The sequence below is a fragment of the Nipponia nippon genome, unplaced genomic scaffold (genome assembly GCF_047370975.1).
Source record: "Nipponia nippon isolate SJK-2023a ecotype South Korea unplaced genomic scaffold, ASM4737097v1 scaffold_7, whole genome shotgun sequence".
In the NCBI taxonomy this organism is placed as follows: Eukaryota; Metazoa; Chordata; class Aves; order Pelecaniformes; family Threskiornithidae; genus Nipponia; species Nipponia nippon.
Genome location: NW_028262391.1, coordinates 10,088,178 through 10,103,785, shown reverse-complemented (window position 1 = coordinate 10,103,785; position 15,608 = coordinate 10,088,178). Strand labels below are relative to the sequence as shown.

Below are 15,608 nucleotides of genomic sequence, written 5' to 3'. Positions count from 1 at the left end.
CTGCTCTCCCTTGGACCCAACTGCTTTGCCAGCTCTTGGTTTTTCCTTCTATAATGGCAGAAGCTGCTGCTGCAGTGAAGGTGATATAAGCTTGATTTATACTGCTCGTCATCAGTTGTCACTTTGATATGTCACCGACATTTTCCCGCAGAAAAACAAGAAGTAGTGGTTATTGTAGTATCTCATGTGAGGTTCAGTGTTGGTCAGATGTGGAAACCTGATTTTGATAATCGAGGGTGTGAGGGTTTTTTTTTGTGGGGTTTTTTTTTGCCTTTTTTTAAGAAGGTCCTGTAATTTTTTATGTTGGGAAGGGTTAAGACCACTGAAATGTAGGAATTAATATTGCCGACTTCCTCTAGTGCTTTCTTGGCAGCGCTGGGGTTGCTGTCTCTTGCAGCCTGGTTTCCTACGGAGCCCTGATAGCTGACAGCAGTATGGTGGGTCTGTAGCTCTTGGTTTATGTCAGGCGCATTTTCACTTAGTTCCAAACTTTTAATAAATATTGCACGCTTCAGGTTTAATGCTACAGTCTTACTGCAGATGTCTTGACTGGCTTTTCCTAGTGCTCCCTCAGTCAAAGAGGAGGTCTTTCTGAACTTTGCTGTGCGGAGGTGAGCAAGTGACTTGTCCTAAAAAGAGAAGGAGCTTCTCCTTTTATATCTCATCTTAGGCTATGTGCAGCAAGTGGAGTAGGCTTCCTGGTTGAGATGGAGCATCTAGCCTCCGAAAGGCTGCTTTGGTGTTGGACAAACTCCAGATCGTGACTTGCCGGCTCCCTCCTGGTGCTCGATCCCTGTCTGGCCGCCCTGCCTGGATGTCTTCCCGGCTCAGCCCGGCTCCCGGGATCCACACGGTCAGGCAGCTCCTGACGCCCGAGGACTCTGGCGCTCCAGCACCCAGCGCGGGTGCGTGCTAGTGCACGACGGGCTGTGGGGTGCAGGTGCTGGGCAAGCTGGTCTCCCCGCTCCCTCCCTGCCCTGAGGGGGGCCTGGCAGCTAGGGAGGGGAGCCAAGGGTGAGACAGCAGGGCTGAGCTGGGAAAGGCAACCCTCCGCGGAGAGGGAGGGAGGGAGGAGGAACCGGCGGCTGGTGCTGCTGAAAAGTTGCTTCTTTTTCTCACACACCCCTAATGCAAACAGATGCTTTCTTTTTCCGAGGTCCCTGCACAACCTTTGGCCTCTCTCCCCGCCTCTGCTCCCCTGCTCTCCTCTCCCTCTTGGAAGAGCTGACCCACGTCCTGTGCTCCGGGGGGGGTTGTCCCCAGGTGCTACCAGCTTCCACTCCTCGGGGAGTGGGGAGGGAGGAGAAGGTCTGGCTGGTGCAGGATTGCTGGCTGCCTACCCAAAGAGTAAGGTGTCCGGCTCATAACCGGAGAAATGCTGGAGCCTTTCATGTGATCTGGGGCCTGTACTTCTGGGCGTCAATCAGTGGCATCAGCTGAATGCTTGCCTGAGTTTCCTGGTTTCCCTTTTTAAAAGAAGATTGCAGAATCTTCTTTAAAAAGATGGAAAAAAGTGTGAAATGCTACCAGAGTTTCCAGACCAAGCATATGGAATGAGAAGGCAGATGTCTACAGTCACTATAATGCACAAATGGCAAGTCATTTTTTAACATACAAAAACTTAAGTTGCACTGCTACTTTCAGTTCTTCGTAACTAAGAATAACTTTTTCAATCCAAAATATTCCTTAAATGACATAGGCTTTTGAAAGTGCCTTATATATGTCCCAAACTTTGAGACTAATCAGACGTATAGTTTGTAAGTTGCTTGTTCAGAGCTATGTGGTTTTTCCAGTGAACCTGACAAGTTTTAACATGATCCGAGTGAAGTATGAAGGAAGAGAACCTTTATTCAGTATAATATGATTAAGAGAATTCAAGTATGCTTTCCTTTACTGAAAGAGGTGAAAAGGAATACAGTACAAACCTTTTATACCAAATTCAGGTGTTATAGTTACTGAATCTCACTTGATATGAATTAAGCTCTGTCAGGAAGTAAATTATTGAAACCGTGAACCCTCCTGCACTTTGATTCATATCTTAGAAGGAATGATTCGTAGAAAACCATTTTTTTGCCAATGGGAAAAAGCTAACAAGTAACGTTTAATGAATGAATAAAAGGTTAGTAAAGCCGCGCTGTTTTGAGAACTTTTCACACTTTTAATTGATCTGATACTCAGTTTATGGTTCCAAGTTTGGTTTTCAGCAGCTGTATCTTAATTCCTGTTTTCTTTTCACTTGAGAATGATTAAGAGCAAGAAGATTCACAGAACAACTTATCAAGTGCTTTTCAGATGCTCAAAGATCACTTACCTGTCACCATTGTCGCCTTCCGCTTGTCTCTGAGCTGCATCTCGAAAGCGCCTTAGACTCCTCCAAAATGCATCTTGAAACTACAGTAGGTGTGAGAGTATTTCTTGCGATAAGGTAGTTAAATAAACCATATCTAGAAGTAAGCTTTTTTGTTTCCTATGGCTTTTTTTGCGATACCTGATCAGAGAGTCAAAATTCCCCTGTCCAGGAGCGACTGGAGCAACTGGCTTTCTCATTCCTGGGAATGACTCACATGCCAGGGTAGGTGAGCGGCGCGCTCCCGCTCACTTCCTGGCTCCGGAGCAGCTCGGGCGCCCAGGACGCAGACAGTGATTCACCCGAGAGGTGGGTTAGTGCCTGTTAAAGGCAAGAGCCTTCGTGCAGTGAGACGTTGCAGACAGTCTGAAGTCGTGTTTTACAGCAACCTGTGCAACCGTGCCTGTGCCTTTCGGTTAATACGGTTTTGTCTGCAGGGTGAATGTGAATTTAATGTGATACTGAAAGATCTTGTGCTGGATAGATGCAAATGTCCGCTAATTGAGATTATCATGTCACTTATTAATTTGACTATATTTAGACATCTTTAATGTTGTGCTTTCAACAGATCCTCTCTTCTGAATAGCATGTAGGATGAAAGCAAAATGTTAAGTCTGCAACTAAATATTTCAGCTAAAATGACTAGTCTGTTTACTGCATACTTTTTACTGTCATGGTGTTCTTTAAGACTCTGACTGCGAGCCCGCTGACTCTTGCAGTCCTCCTGTCAGTCGTTCTGGGTGTACATGCATTTAGAGTAAAATATTTTAGTGCCTTAAGAGCATTGAAGTAATCACAGCAGTGGTTATATCAGGACAAAATTTTGCTTCATGTCAGTAGACGATGAAGTGGTTAATTTCCTGTTTCTGCCACCTTCTTAAAAAGAAAGCAAATATATATCTTCCTCATTAAATCTTCAGGAGGAAAGAAAAAATAATCTTAATGCTACAAGAGCAATGGATGCCAAGTCACTTTTCTCAGACTGCTCTGCCTGTTCTGCCTGGACTTCTCCATACACGTTTTTTTCTTTTTTCCTCAAAGATCTGAGGGAGTGAATCCCTAGCCCCACTCTTCTGAGACTGGACAGCCTTCTGCATAGGCACCCTCAGCAGCTGCGTGGAGCCCTGTGAGGAGCTGGAGCGGGAGCAGGACCAGTACATGTGTCCAGAGGGGCCCTCTGCTAATTTCCACATTTCTGCTAGTGGGCAAACTGTAAAATTTCCACATTTCTGCTAGTGGGCAAACTGTAAAATTCCCACTTGCCTTGGGACCTCTCCCTTGAATCAGGTACAGTCCCTGATTGTAGGAGACTTCTAACATGGCTCATCTTTGAAGACCAGCTTTTGCAAGGCAAAACAGATAATGCAAATGAAGCCAGCAGGAAGATGTGTTCTACTTCTGTCATGTTTTTAACTTTATTACTACAAGCTGCAAAACTGATCCCAGGAGCTGGATATTTTGACCTAAGTGATGGTCCCTGTTGCATGCACATGCTGGAGTGCACATCACGTCACCTGAGGATGGAGGAGGCTTTTTCTGCAGTTAGGGAGAGGAGACTTGATGAAGTCTCTGCCTCTCTCAGACCTTGCACATGGATACCTAGGGCAGTGTGTGCCAGCCACCATTTCACCTTCTTTCAGCTGTCCCTTGCGCTCCAGTGTTTAGCAGCTGCTTGTGTTTTGTTCCCCTCTCAACTGCGTGTTCTGTTTCTAGACTAATGGTGCCTTCTGTTTTTCCTTCCAATCTTTTGTTCACTTCCTCAGTGGCTTTCAGGCATTTTCCACCCTAACGTTACTTGTGGTGATCTGGTTCTCTCTTCTCAGTGGAGCCTGTGTAAGACAGGAGTACGTGCGTGACTGATGGTCTTGCAGGCTGCTCCTTTGAGCTGAGAAGTTATGCTGTGGAGAGGGCAGTGAGAGCTACCCTGGGATGTGGTGGTAAGTGCTGTCATCAGTTAGTGCAGTTCAGGTACGGTACACCTCACTGCATAGCCACACAAACAGCTTGATTTCTCAGCATTAAATCTCTTTTGAGGTGTTCACTCGTATCTCTGTAAATCGTATCTCTGTCTTTGCTCTCCATTAAGTGGAGACGTTGTTCTTCCTCTGGGGAGCGTACAAGGCTGTTTGACTATCTTGCCCTTTTTCCTGTGGCTGTGCGGTAGCTGGGAGGCTCCAGAGCTGTGAGAATATCTGGATGGGCCTCGTACTTTGAGCTCTTTGGTTGACTTTCAGCATGGTCTGGTTTACCTGAGGACAGGGTGCTGTGCAAATTCTGTGCTGATTTTGGGGTTGGCCTCATCTCCTTCCTTTTGAGAATTTGGGGGATTTAATTTAAATCTCTTTCTTTGTTTTCCTGCCCTTTTAGGGATTTCTCAGATCTCTTCCTCGATACCAGATGTTTCATGCTGGAGTCAGACCTGTTTATCCTCAGCCTTGCATCTTACCTTAGCACCACGTTTTCACCGCTGTGGTCTCCTCTCCAGTTATTACTGGTAAAACAACCATTGTCCAAAGGGTCTATTCTTTGGCTTTGTTGCAATGTAGACCTGTCAGTGCCTGTGTTAGAGCCCTGTGAGTTTAGCTCTGACAAGGTGACTTCTTTGTGGTCTTTTCCCGCGGGTTTTACCAGTGGTGATTTTCTGTCTGTATCTTGTGGGGCCTGATTGTGCAAAGGACTCCTGCACTAGGTGTAGTTGAGTAGTGTCATGGTCTGTGACCACTGTTCCGTGCACAGATTATCTTCACCACACGCCTCAGGCCAGTTTCCCATTTAGTGCCATTTGGTTCACCCCTCAGATACTGCATCCTTTCAAGGAGCCACTTGGAGATCAGGCTAGCTCGTAGGTGGCTTGCTGCCGGCAGGCACTTGGGCCCTGGTGATTAGTGATGTGAACAGGGCTCACGGTCCTGGTGCTGTCAAGCTGTGTCCTGTCTCTGGATGACTCTTCACGAGGGAGAGTTGAATGAACGTGGATTTTCATGCTGGCTTCTTGAAAATTGGCTGGGATTAGACTCTTCAAAATTCCCATCTTTCAGAAACCTGGCTTTCATAGCTATATCTGAACACTCATCCAGCTGCCACGGTGGACACCTGCTTGTTGCAGGCCACATATGTAGTCCTGCAGGTTTCCTGAAGAGAAAACTTCTGTTTGACGTTTCTGGGGAACATTGCAGAAGTTGAAGGAGAAATCCACCTCTCTCTCCCATCGCGATATCTCATAATAGATGGTCCTTCTCTGGGATGTTTGGACAAGCCAAAATTCCAGTGTCAGAGGAGTAGAGACTTCGCAGCTTGGGCACTGAACGAAGCATTCACGCTGTGTTGGTCTTGCTTCCAGTGTTTCTGTGCACAGACCGCCTGACATCATGCCCCTCAGCCACGGGAGTGATACGCTTCTGTCTCAGTTCTGAGGAGCAGCAGATGCCTGGGACCAGCGACTTGGGAACCTGGAAGTCTGAGTGCTGTAGCTGAGGGCTGGAAGTGGATTTGCAGATAGGTCATAAACAGCAGTTCTATACACTTGACTTGTGTTTTACACAAGACCACGCGCTCCCAAGCCGGGTGCTGTACTGCATCCCTGGTGCGGGGCACGGTTCCAGCCCTGGGGTGGTGCTGGCAGATGTGTCCGCTCCTCTGCTCTCAGTCCTGCGGGCTTCAGTCAGGACATGGCACGACAGTGTGTTATGGTTTGGTTTGCGCTGTTGTTCTTCAGGCACTTCTAATGCTGGTGTTGTCTTAGGCTGGGGTCTAAGAAACAGTGCTGCACGACATGTCATGGGGAAGAACGGAAAAAATGAGAAGTGAAAACTGAAATGTTAAAAAATAAAATTCAATTTCTTACAGAGACCCAAGTGTTTAATAGTTGGTACTCTGTGGAGTACACACACCAAAGTTTGTGTGTTAACGGTGGTCAAATAATAAATAGATTCATAAAAATCTACATGAGAATGTTTTTTTTTTTCTTTGTTTTTTGAATGTGGTACAGTGGCACATTAACTTTTCTTTAAAATCTCTGTATTTTGGTGTATCGGTAAAACTTAATGGGTTAGAAAGCACTGTCATAGCATCCCCTAGCAGGCTTTTAATTCAGACATGTTGTTTGGCTGTTCTCAGGCTGGAGCGAGTCAGGACTAGCCGCCACATGAAAAGGAAATGCTCTGGAGCTTGTCGTAAAAACAGCGCGAAAGAAATGTGAAGCTCTGATGTAAAGAAAAGCTGAAAGCTAGCCTATAACTTCAGTATTGTTCACATTATTTAAAGGTTGGATGTCCCTTTTTGTGTTCTGGTGATTAGAGAGCAATTCTCAGATTTCATAAGAGCCTGAACAACGCTGTTACAACAATTATTGTGTTGCTTCATTCTAAAACCCCTTTACTATCATATTTAGCAATATGAACTACAGGGTTATTTTTAAAGCAGATTAGCCACCTGGATAATATATGAGATGGGCTTTTTCTTTTTTTTAAACGTAGAAAAGTGGTAGGATGATCAGAGGTTGCAACACTGGGATGGTTCCTCCAGCATTATACCTTCAGATGTGCAAGATGGAGGTGCTTTTATCAGTGGAAGTGTCTTGGATGAGTTTGACACTTTCCCTTAATGCGGTTTACTTCTATCATGGTATTGATGGCTGTCATTAAAAGGGAAAGAGAGAGGAAAGGAGCTAATTAAGAAGTGACCTTTAAAGAGCTAATTTCTGTTTTTTCCTCTGTCCTCCAGTCTCTTGCATTATGTTGATAGGTACCCTGAAGTTACACACCTTGGCTGGCTGATCCTGTCTGTAGACTTAGGTCTGTTCTAGTGCCTTTAGCTTTCACATGCAACCTGCTGGCTCTGACTGTTTGTGTGTGGTCGTATGGGTAATATCTTGGTTGCTCGACTTGGCTTCCCAGCTTTTGTTCATGATGCAAATTGTTGGTTTGCATTTCTAATTAATTGAAGTATTACTGTATGTTATGAGAGTTTTTGCAGTACTCGGAGTTGTAGGAGCATCGATGGAGGACTGTGTATCGCTGTGCCGGAGACTCGGAACATGTATGGAATGCAGAATTTGTCTTTAGGAGTTAACTTGCTGTCCCTCTGAGAGGAGGCAGTACGATACGAAATCTGGAAGGCTAGATGGTGTGTGTATTAGGCAAAGGTATAATATATTTCCTTTTTCTGAAATGCAAGTAAAATAATAAATACAAAGAAATATATGTAAGCCTTTATGTACCCTAATATGATTGATTTCCTACAAAACTGGACTGCCTAGTGCCCTTTAGTTCCCCTTTTGGGAATGCAACAACCTGTAAAAATATTTAGAATAAGTGTCAATAGTTTTTGTGTGAATCCTGGACCATAGGAGCCTGGAATAAGGTTCATTTGTCTGAACAAGTTTAAGGCCTGGTGCCAGTTTTCCAGTTTCTAGGTTGTCTGTTGCTTCCTAGTCTGGAGCATAGACAAGCCAAGCAAATGAACATTTGGATGTGGAAAGGAAAAACCCTGCTGCTGCCTCATGGTGGTGATGGACTGGAGTAAGCATGCGTAAGGTGGAAATGTTACATGCGTTTGCTCTGTCTTGTACAACTGCTGAATGTAGGAGAAGCAAAGGTTTCTGTTAGCAGCCCCTGGGGCATGAGTATCAGTAGCAGCCTTTCCAAGTTAAGTTGGGGAAAAAATCAGATTTGGAAAAGTGGTGACTGTTGTATTGAATACGCTGGTAAACTTTACTGAATTACATAAATTCCTTGACTGCACTAAAGAAATGCTGGAGCGTGTCCAAAGAAGGGCAACGAAGCTGGTGAAGGGCCTGGAGCATGAGTCTTACGAGGCGTGGCTGAGGGAGCTGGGGTTGTTTAGCTTGGAGAAGAGGAGGCTGAGGGGAGACCTTATTGCTCTCTACAACTGCCTGAAAGGAGGCTGTAGCGAGGTGGGGGTCAGTCTCTTCTCCCAAGTAACAAGCGACGAGAGGAAACGGCCTCAAGCTGCGCCAGGGGAGGTTTAGGTTGGATATTAGGAAAAATTTCTTCACGGAGAGAGTGGTCGGGCATTGGAGCAGACTGCCCAGGGAAGTGGTGCAATCACAGTCCCTGGAAGTATTCAAAAAATATGTGGCTGTGGTGCTTAGGGACATGGTTTAGAGGTGGACCAGGCAGTTAGGTTAACGGCTGGACTCGATGATCTCAGAGGTCCTTTCCAACCTTGACGATTCTATGATTCTATGAAATCTGGAGAGCCCAGAAGAGCAGCTTTCTATGGCATGCTGCTGGTACTCTCTACCTGTGGTCTAGGCTGATGGCTTTCTCATCTCCAAGGGAAGTCTGTTCTCAAAACATGTCTCCATTTTGGTCAGGTGTAAAATATAAAATATTGCTTTAGTTATTTTTTTGAGCCTTAAAAAGCAGAGACCTAAACTTTGAGGCGTTTTAACTGTTATGGTTCTTAATTCCATCTGGAGGCAGGCATGTAAAAATTTGTAGAAAAAAGTGCAAAATCCCAGATGTTATAATTATGGGGACTTTTTTCTGTAAGTGGATCAACCAGGTGTCCTATCCTTGCAGTCGCCTTGCATTTCTCTGCTACAGAGTTTGGTAACTCTGGCTCCCTTTTACCTACCTAAGAAGCAACAGCTGAAAAACAGATGATTAAGACTCCTCTGAAACCTTTGGCACACCCCTTATTTAAGGAGCAACTCAGCCCATTTTGTGGTTACACCCACCCTTACATGCAGGCTCTGAGTACTTAACTGTGCGTACTGCCAGTATGTGTTTGTGCACAGCCTTAAATGAGCTTGTATTACAAGCAGTAGAAATGAGAAAATTAAAAAAAAACTTCCACAGTGGAATAAGTTTTCTGTTCTTCAGCATTTTTATAGTTTATCACTGCCATATTGCTCATTTTATGTTACCGTCTTTCTTTGTAATAACCACAAAAATGGGCTGGAGTTCCACTTTTAAATCCAGAGCTGGATGTAAATCTGTGCTGAGAGTCCTGGGGACCTCCGTATTAGCTGTGCTGGTGTGATTCATTTGGAAGAGGGAGGACTGAGCTGCAAAGTTTTGTGCTGAATTCTTCCCCAATATACCCAAAGCTCAGGAACACAGATTTCCATGGGCACCTCCCTGGTGGAAGATCACAGCTGGTTTACAAACGGTCTTCTCCTGATGTTTAGCTCTAGTCACTACATTAATTGCTGTGCTATATCAACAGGCTTAGAGGAACATTTTCAGACATTTCTTCATAGAGAGAAACATTTTCATACATTTCTTTAAGCAGTTGCTGAAGTGGTGACTATTTTAGCAGCTAAGAATTTAATATATTTACTTTTACTAAAGTGACTAAATTAATCCTGTTAAAAACTGTATGCGTGTGGGGAGAGAGGAATTAATTCCTGAATAGCATTTAATCCTGAGAGGAAGACACTGTTTGAGAAAACGTTGATTTACAGGGAAGTTCGGAACCAGCTGGAATCTGATTTAGGATTAGTTCAGTTTCCAGTTGTAAAAGGGTGTTACACTTACGGAAAGTACATAACATGCCTAGTGGAGAAGATATAGTGAGTGGAAATTGGTAAATAAGACATACATCTACCTGTGTGGCAGAGGCTGGGGAATCCCAAAGGCAGATGTAATTAATGGACAGTAATCTAAAACCAGCTTTGAAAAAATCAGGCTGTATGGAGCAAGCTGCATGATTGTACTAGGCTTCTGTAAATATTTCATTTCTAAAAATAGCAATCAAGTGGTGATCAAAGCATATGGCACATGTGAAAAGGCATAAAGCTAGCAGGAAAGCTTGAGAAGCAGCTTGTTAATAAGGGACGTGACTGTTTTCTCAGCAAGGTGCTGGGGTCTCTCACGCTTCAGCTCCACAGTGTCACAAAGCAGCAGGAGATGAGTGTCCGGGTACGGGGCGGGAGGCAGGAGGGGTGATGGGAGTTACAACAAACAAGAGGGCTGATGGAAGAGAGCAAGTTGTGGTGCTTTCCCTGAGGCCTCTTCTGCAATGCCATGTCACCTGAGCAGCGCGTGATGCGGTGGTAGTCCTCCAGGGTGGCAGGTATGTCGGGGGACAAGTAGCAGTAGGAACATGTTGTTTGAGAAGCAAGGAAGCATTGCTGAGGGCTAAGGTAAGTTTAACAGGTTTTTTTAATATGCATTGTAGAGTAGGAGTCAATGCATGGTTGGTATCTCTTTCATGTCTTAAAATAGTGAAATAAATTCCAGGATTTTGGATTAGAAAGTGGTTTCTCTTTAGGCACAGTCCATTTGGACTTCCCCTGTGGGATAGCTAAAGGAGAGCTCTGCGAGTGGTGTGGTGAGCTGGATGGAGAGGGATTTTCTGGACGGGGAGGGTTAGGCAGCGTTGCTTGCTGCCTTCTCTTTGCCCATCGTTGGGACTAGGGAGGGTGAACGTGCCACCAAGGGAGACATTTCTGGGTGTTCCCCTTTGGTGAGTGGTAGGGTAGGGGTGAATGCTGCGTGGCTCTGGGGTGCCCTTTGCAGGGGAAGCAGTCCTGGGTCTTCTGCTGGCCCAGACGAGGAGTGTGCTCTGTGGGGACTCTGGGGTATTGCTGACAGCGTCCTCCACCAAAGTCCCCGCTGGGAGTGGAGAGGAAGGATGGTGAAACAGCGTAGGCGGTAGGAAAGTAATTACAGGTGTGAGAGAGGTGGGGAGGGATGGGGAGGGACTGTGTCCTTCTTCTCTCTGTCAAGTACGGTTCCTCCTCTTCCCTGCCCTGTGACGTGCCAGCCAAGCTGATACCCAGTGTAAGAATTACTGACATACAAAATCAACAGCTCTGGGTTTTAATCCCAAATAAAGCTAAATTGTCCTTAGTAGCAGCCATAGTCAGTAAGCTGCTTAAGTGTTAGCAAGTAAGGTTTTTTTGTTTAAAGTGGATAGAATTATTCTGTAGATTGTCTTAAGTTATATGAAGGTATTCTAATTCATAGGCTATGGTTTGTCTGTATTCTATGAGGTGGACGTGATTTAGTGACCAAATCAGAAAAACCGCTGTTCTTGTTAGCTTTGCAGAGCCAGCACAGCAATGCAAGACTACAAACCGATCGTTGTTAGTTTTATGCATCACCGATGCTATTTTTCTGTTCAGACCAATGTTGTTATGGCTGTGAAGTCGCATGAGTGACTCCGAGGTAATGCAGATCTCCATGGTGTGAGTGCAGCAGCACTGTGGCTGGGCTTCCACAGCTCTGATTAATGATGGTGGTGTCAATGAGAGAGCACAGCTCAGGGGGAAGATTGGTGTTAGATCGGGGCTGGCAGTTTGAGTGACAGCTTTTTGCCTTTTAAGGCTAAACAGTGAGCATAAATAGGGAAATCCATTGTGCTGTTTTTATTAAGTATTAATATTACAGTATAACCGCCCTTTCATTTTCTACAGCAGAAGTAAAACAAATTATTTAACTTTTCTATGACTATGCAGAGATTGTAGAGCATGAAGCTGCAGAATCAAGATTCAGTAGCAGACATTCGTGTGTCCAGTTCGGTTTTTGGGTTTGTATGAATTGTTTTCCGAAATGTCTTTACTCTCCTGCATAAAAACTTTTCTACAAATGGTTTGCACAAGAACATGTATATCAGGGGGTCCATGCAGACATTTGTGGTAGCCAGCCACAGAGTGCTTTCTTTTGCGACAAAGAGCTGGTTCTGCAGACGGCAGTCCATTCGGGTTGTCGTTTGACTCAGAGTATAAGGAACCCTGCTAAAATGAAAGGGGGCAAAGCATAAGAAAAACACAGTAAAAATGATGAATACTTTCCCCTTGATCCTTTGTTTGCTTTTGTTGTCTTTCTTCTGTGTTTTTACATAAGACTCATATACCTTTTTGGCAATAATTATATAAAATAGAAACATGAGGATGAGAACAGTCCAGAAGATGAACTGACAGATATAATTGACAGCTTCATGCCATTTGAGTCCGAAGTAATTCTTCAATGAGGCACACTTCTTCACAGATTGGGGCGTTGCTTTCTTGTTTGATAAGATCATGTTAGGCAGAGAGAGAACAAAGAAGAAGAGCCAGACCAGACCCGCAAGGATCTTAGCTGAGGTCAGGTTTTGCACCCAGAACTTCCCAAAAGGTCTCACAATCTTGAGAAATCTGTCAAAAGCAATGAGACCAAGTAGCACTATGCTAATATACATGGTGTCATAAAATACTACGGCTGAGAAGCGACAGACAAAGGCTTTGAGTTGCCATGGTCCCAGGCCAGAGTCCGTCAGGATTTTCAGAGGAAGCATCAGGGTCATTATAAAATCAGAAACTAAGATATTTTTCAGGTAGACAATGAAAGTTGATGTACTTGGAATATGGAAGAAAGCCCAAAAAGCCAGGCTGTTCAGTACAAGTCCCAGAAGGAAGACGAGTGTATACAGTACTGGGAAGACCAGGTGGGTGACCGTGGTGTCTCGGTGGCACGGTGCAGAGGAGGGTGCTCCACTGGAGTTACTGACAGTACTCTCGTTTGCAAAGTCTCCCATTGTTTGAAATAGACTTGGGTGAAAAGGAGAGAGAAAACTTAAAACATAACATTCTGTATTTAAAATTACATGTTCCTTACAGTGACTGGCAGGTTTACACAAATAAAGACAAAACCTGAACATGCAGTAAATACACTGACCGATTTCTCTTCTAGTTTGTAGAAAATCTAAATCTTTGCCTAAGTTTAAGTTGTTTACAAACTACCATCTAATGAAAAGTTAAAATGGTATATATTCATTATGGAGGCCTAAGATAATATAATAGCAAGGTATAACAGCAGATTGCCTAGACCACCATTTGTCTTTTCATGGAAATGTATTTTAACATTGAACAGAAATTTCAAAGCAAGGTGCTTCTGGGGAAGCGACTTCTGGTATTTCTTACCAAGCACACACCACTTTTCCTTTCTCAGCACAGATTTAAATAATATTTTCAAGCTAAGATGCACACTGCTGGTTATCAGCCTCTTACATCTGAAAGCCAGATGACCGAGTGCCCCGTCGCACCATGTGAACGCTCTGATCATGCAAGTACCTGAGCAAACCTGGCAGCAACTGTTTCAGAGAGGGGTCTTTGGCTATCTCCGGTTCATCCGCTGTTCCTCTGCTGACAGAAGCCTCGAGCAAAGTATTAAGAATGGGGAAATGTGTAGAAAGATGAGACTTTTTCTGTTGGTGTGGTGTGTTGTTTCCTTCCTCATTTTCATGTATTACCCGAGTTAGTTAATCGTCTTTGCTTTTCTCTCTTACTTTTGCTCTCTGTCAGAAAGTACACTACTTTCTCCTATACTAATAAAATAATACTAATAATCAAGACAGACCCATTTTCTGTCTTTTTGTTTGTGTGGGGCAGACCTGATGGCACCTATACTGTGCCATTACAATTTGGCTCCTTTAGAGACATGGGATGAAAAACCACAGTGTTTCCTGACAGTTTTGCAGGATAATCCTCCAAGGTAGCTCTGAGTTCTTGTTTGTGAATTCCCCTGTTCTGGATAGCACTAGTCATTGTCAAATGTGTGACCAGAAGGTCTGCTCAGAGCCACCCTTAAAATGGCTTACTCGGCTACAAAATCACGTACGCTGACATATTCAGAAACCGTACCCTCCCTCTGTAGCCTGTTTAATATTGACACATGATCCTGAACTTAACTTTTGATCTCCAGAATGGGATTTCTGGTTTATTTTGGCATCTGTGTAGCCAGGTGATACAGCGTACTGGTTACAGCCACTTTCTGATTCTGGCAGAAGCTGCTGCCGCTGCGTGGTATGCTTTCTATTTGTTATGTGTTTGTTATGTATAATGTTGGAATCTACTGCATTTCTCTGTAAACAGAACTTTTTGTATAAGTTTAACTGAGTCGTGTGATTTGTCTTGTATTTTCCTGTCAACTGATGTGACTTAAGGTTTTGGCGCCTTGCTTGCTGCCACGTGGGAGATGGCTCACGTTCAAGCCATCCTTTTGTGAGCAGACATGGATTGCTTTTTGAGGTTCTCAGGCATTGACAGTATTGTCAGGTATTGACAGTAAGTTTGTACATTAGTATCTGCATTTTGGTTAATGTAGGTGTGCGTGCTGATGTCGGTGTTAAATGTCTGGCAGAGAGTAGAGAGCCTTGAGGATGACTGGGATGAAGGTCACCCTCGCCACTGTCATCAGTGTGACATGACCCTAGCTGCCTGACCTGACTTCTGTTCATTCATCAGGGACTATATAAAGCTGAAACGGTCCATTGCAATACCCCAGGACTGATGTCCAAGGCAGCATCTTCCATGTTTTCTTCCAACCTGACCTCTTGACACTGTTCCCAACTGTAAGAGGCAGGTACTAAGGGTCTCCGTGTATCCTATCAGTGACTGCTGTATGGTACACAGATAGCTGTAGTATCTGTTGTCTGAACAGCTCATCTGATCAGGAAAAGCAGCTGCTGGATAATTACCGCTCTCTCTCCATGTGTACGTACAAAAAATGTGGGGAATGAGTGTTGGGTGGGAGTGGAACATCTCACGCTTCCTTTCTGGGCATCACCTGGAGCTGGTCAGTCCCGGGCACCACGGGGCTGGTTGTGGAGAGTGTGCTCTGGAGTGACCGGCAGCGCTGGTTCCAGGGAAATAATGGTGCCCTGTTTTCTGTGGGGTAACCCAGTTACTGATTGTAATCAGTGTTGATGCATATACCAGCATAAGCCATACATGAAACGTTTTGTAAAATATTTAATTCATCCAGGCAGGTTGTAAGAGATGCATAAACTCTAAGGCTGAGTGCTAAAGTAAGTGAACTGTCTTCTAACTTTTTAGGAAATTGGATATCAGTTGTAAAAACGCCCGGTGCCCTGCCAGGCACAGATAAGTGCCAGAGAAGGGTAGACAGGCCATGGCTTTTGTTGGGACTGAGCTCTCGCATGATGGTGAAACTTATTTCTGAATTGGAGCTGATTTGCAGTGATGATAAATGAATCATAATTTATTACAATAGCCTAGGATCTTTTTCATGTGTGGTTGTTATGATACCTGAAAACGTTATGTACCTGAAAATATTTCCCTGCTTTTTTTCAACTTTTCCAAATGAAAAAGGGAAAGCAGTTAAATTTTTTGTATAGTGCAAAAAAGCTGCCCTTAATAATCAGTAAAGATTTTACTCTGAGTCTTTCTTTCCCCATGTGCTGGTTTTGGCTGGGATGGAGTTAATTTTCTTCATAGTAGCTGGTATGGGGCTATGTTTTGGATTTGTGCTGGAGACAGTGTTGATAACACGGGGATGGTTTAGTTGCT

General features: G+C 44.3%; 2 protein-coding genes across 8 annotated transcripts in view; one reads left to right on the top strand and one right to left on the bottom strand.

Moving 5' to 3' along the window:
- The window catches only part of MED12L (mediator complex subunit 12L), a 177,710-nt gene that overhangs the window by 105,215 nt on the left and 56,887 nt on the right, over positions 1 to 15,608 (top strand). The gene's annotated exons all lie outside the window — the stretch shown is intronic.
- Positions 11,720 to 15,495, bottom strand: P2RY13 (purinergic receptor P2Y13). Its single transcript, XM_087740808.1, has 2 exons — positions 13,371 to 15,495; positions 11,720 to 12,848 (listed from the first exon to the last, which is right to left on the bottom strand). Exon 2 carries the CDS (start codon positions 12,833 to 12,835, stop codon positions 11,804 to 11,806), a length of 1,032 nt encoding a protein of 343 aa, XP_087596934.1. The 5' UTR covers positions 12,836 to 12,848; positions 13,371 to 15,495; the 3' UTR covers positions 11,720 to 11,803.

What these genes read in the sequence shown, in the direction of transcription:
- P2RY13 (XM_087740808.1), bottom strand. Translation starts at nt 12,835, where the DNA reads ATGGGAGACTTTGCAAACGAGAGTACTGTCAGTAACTCCAGTGGAGCA.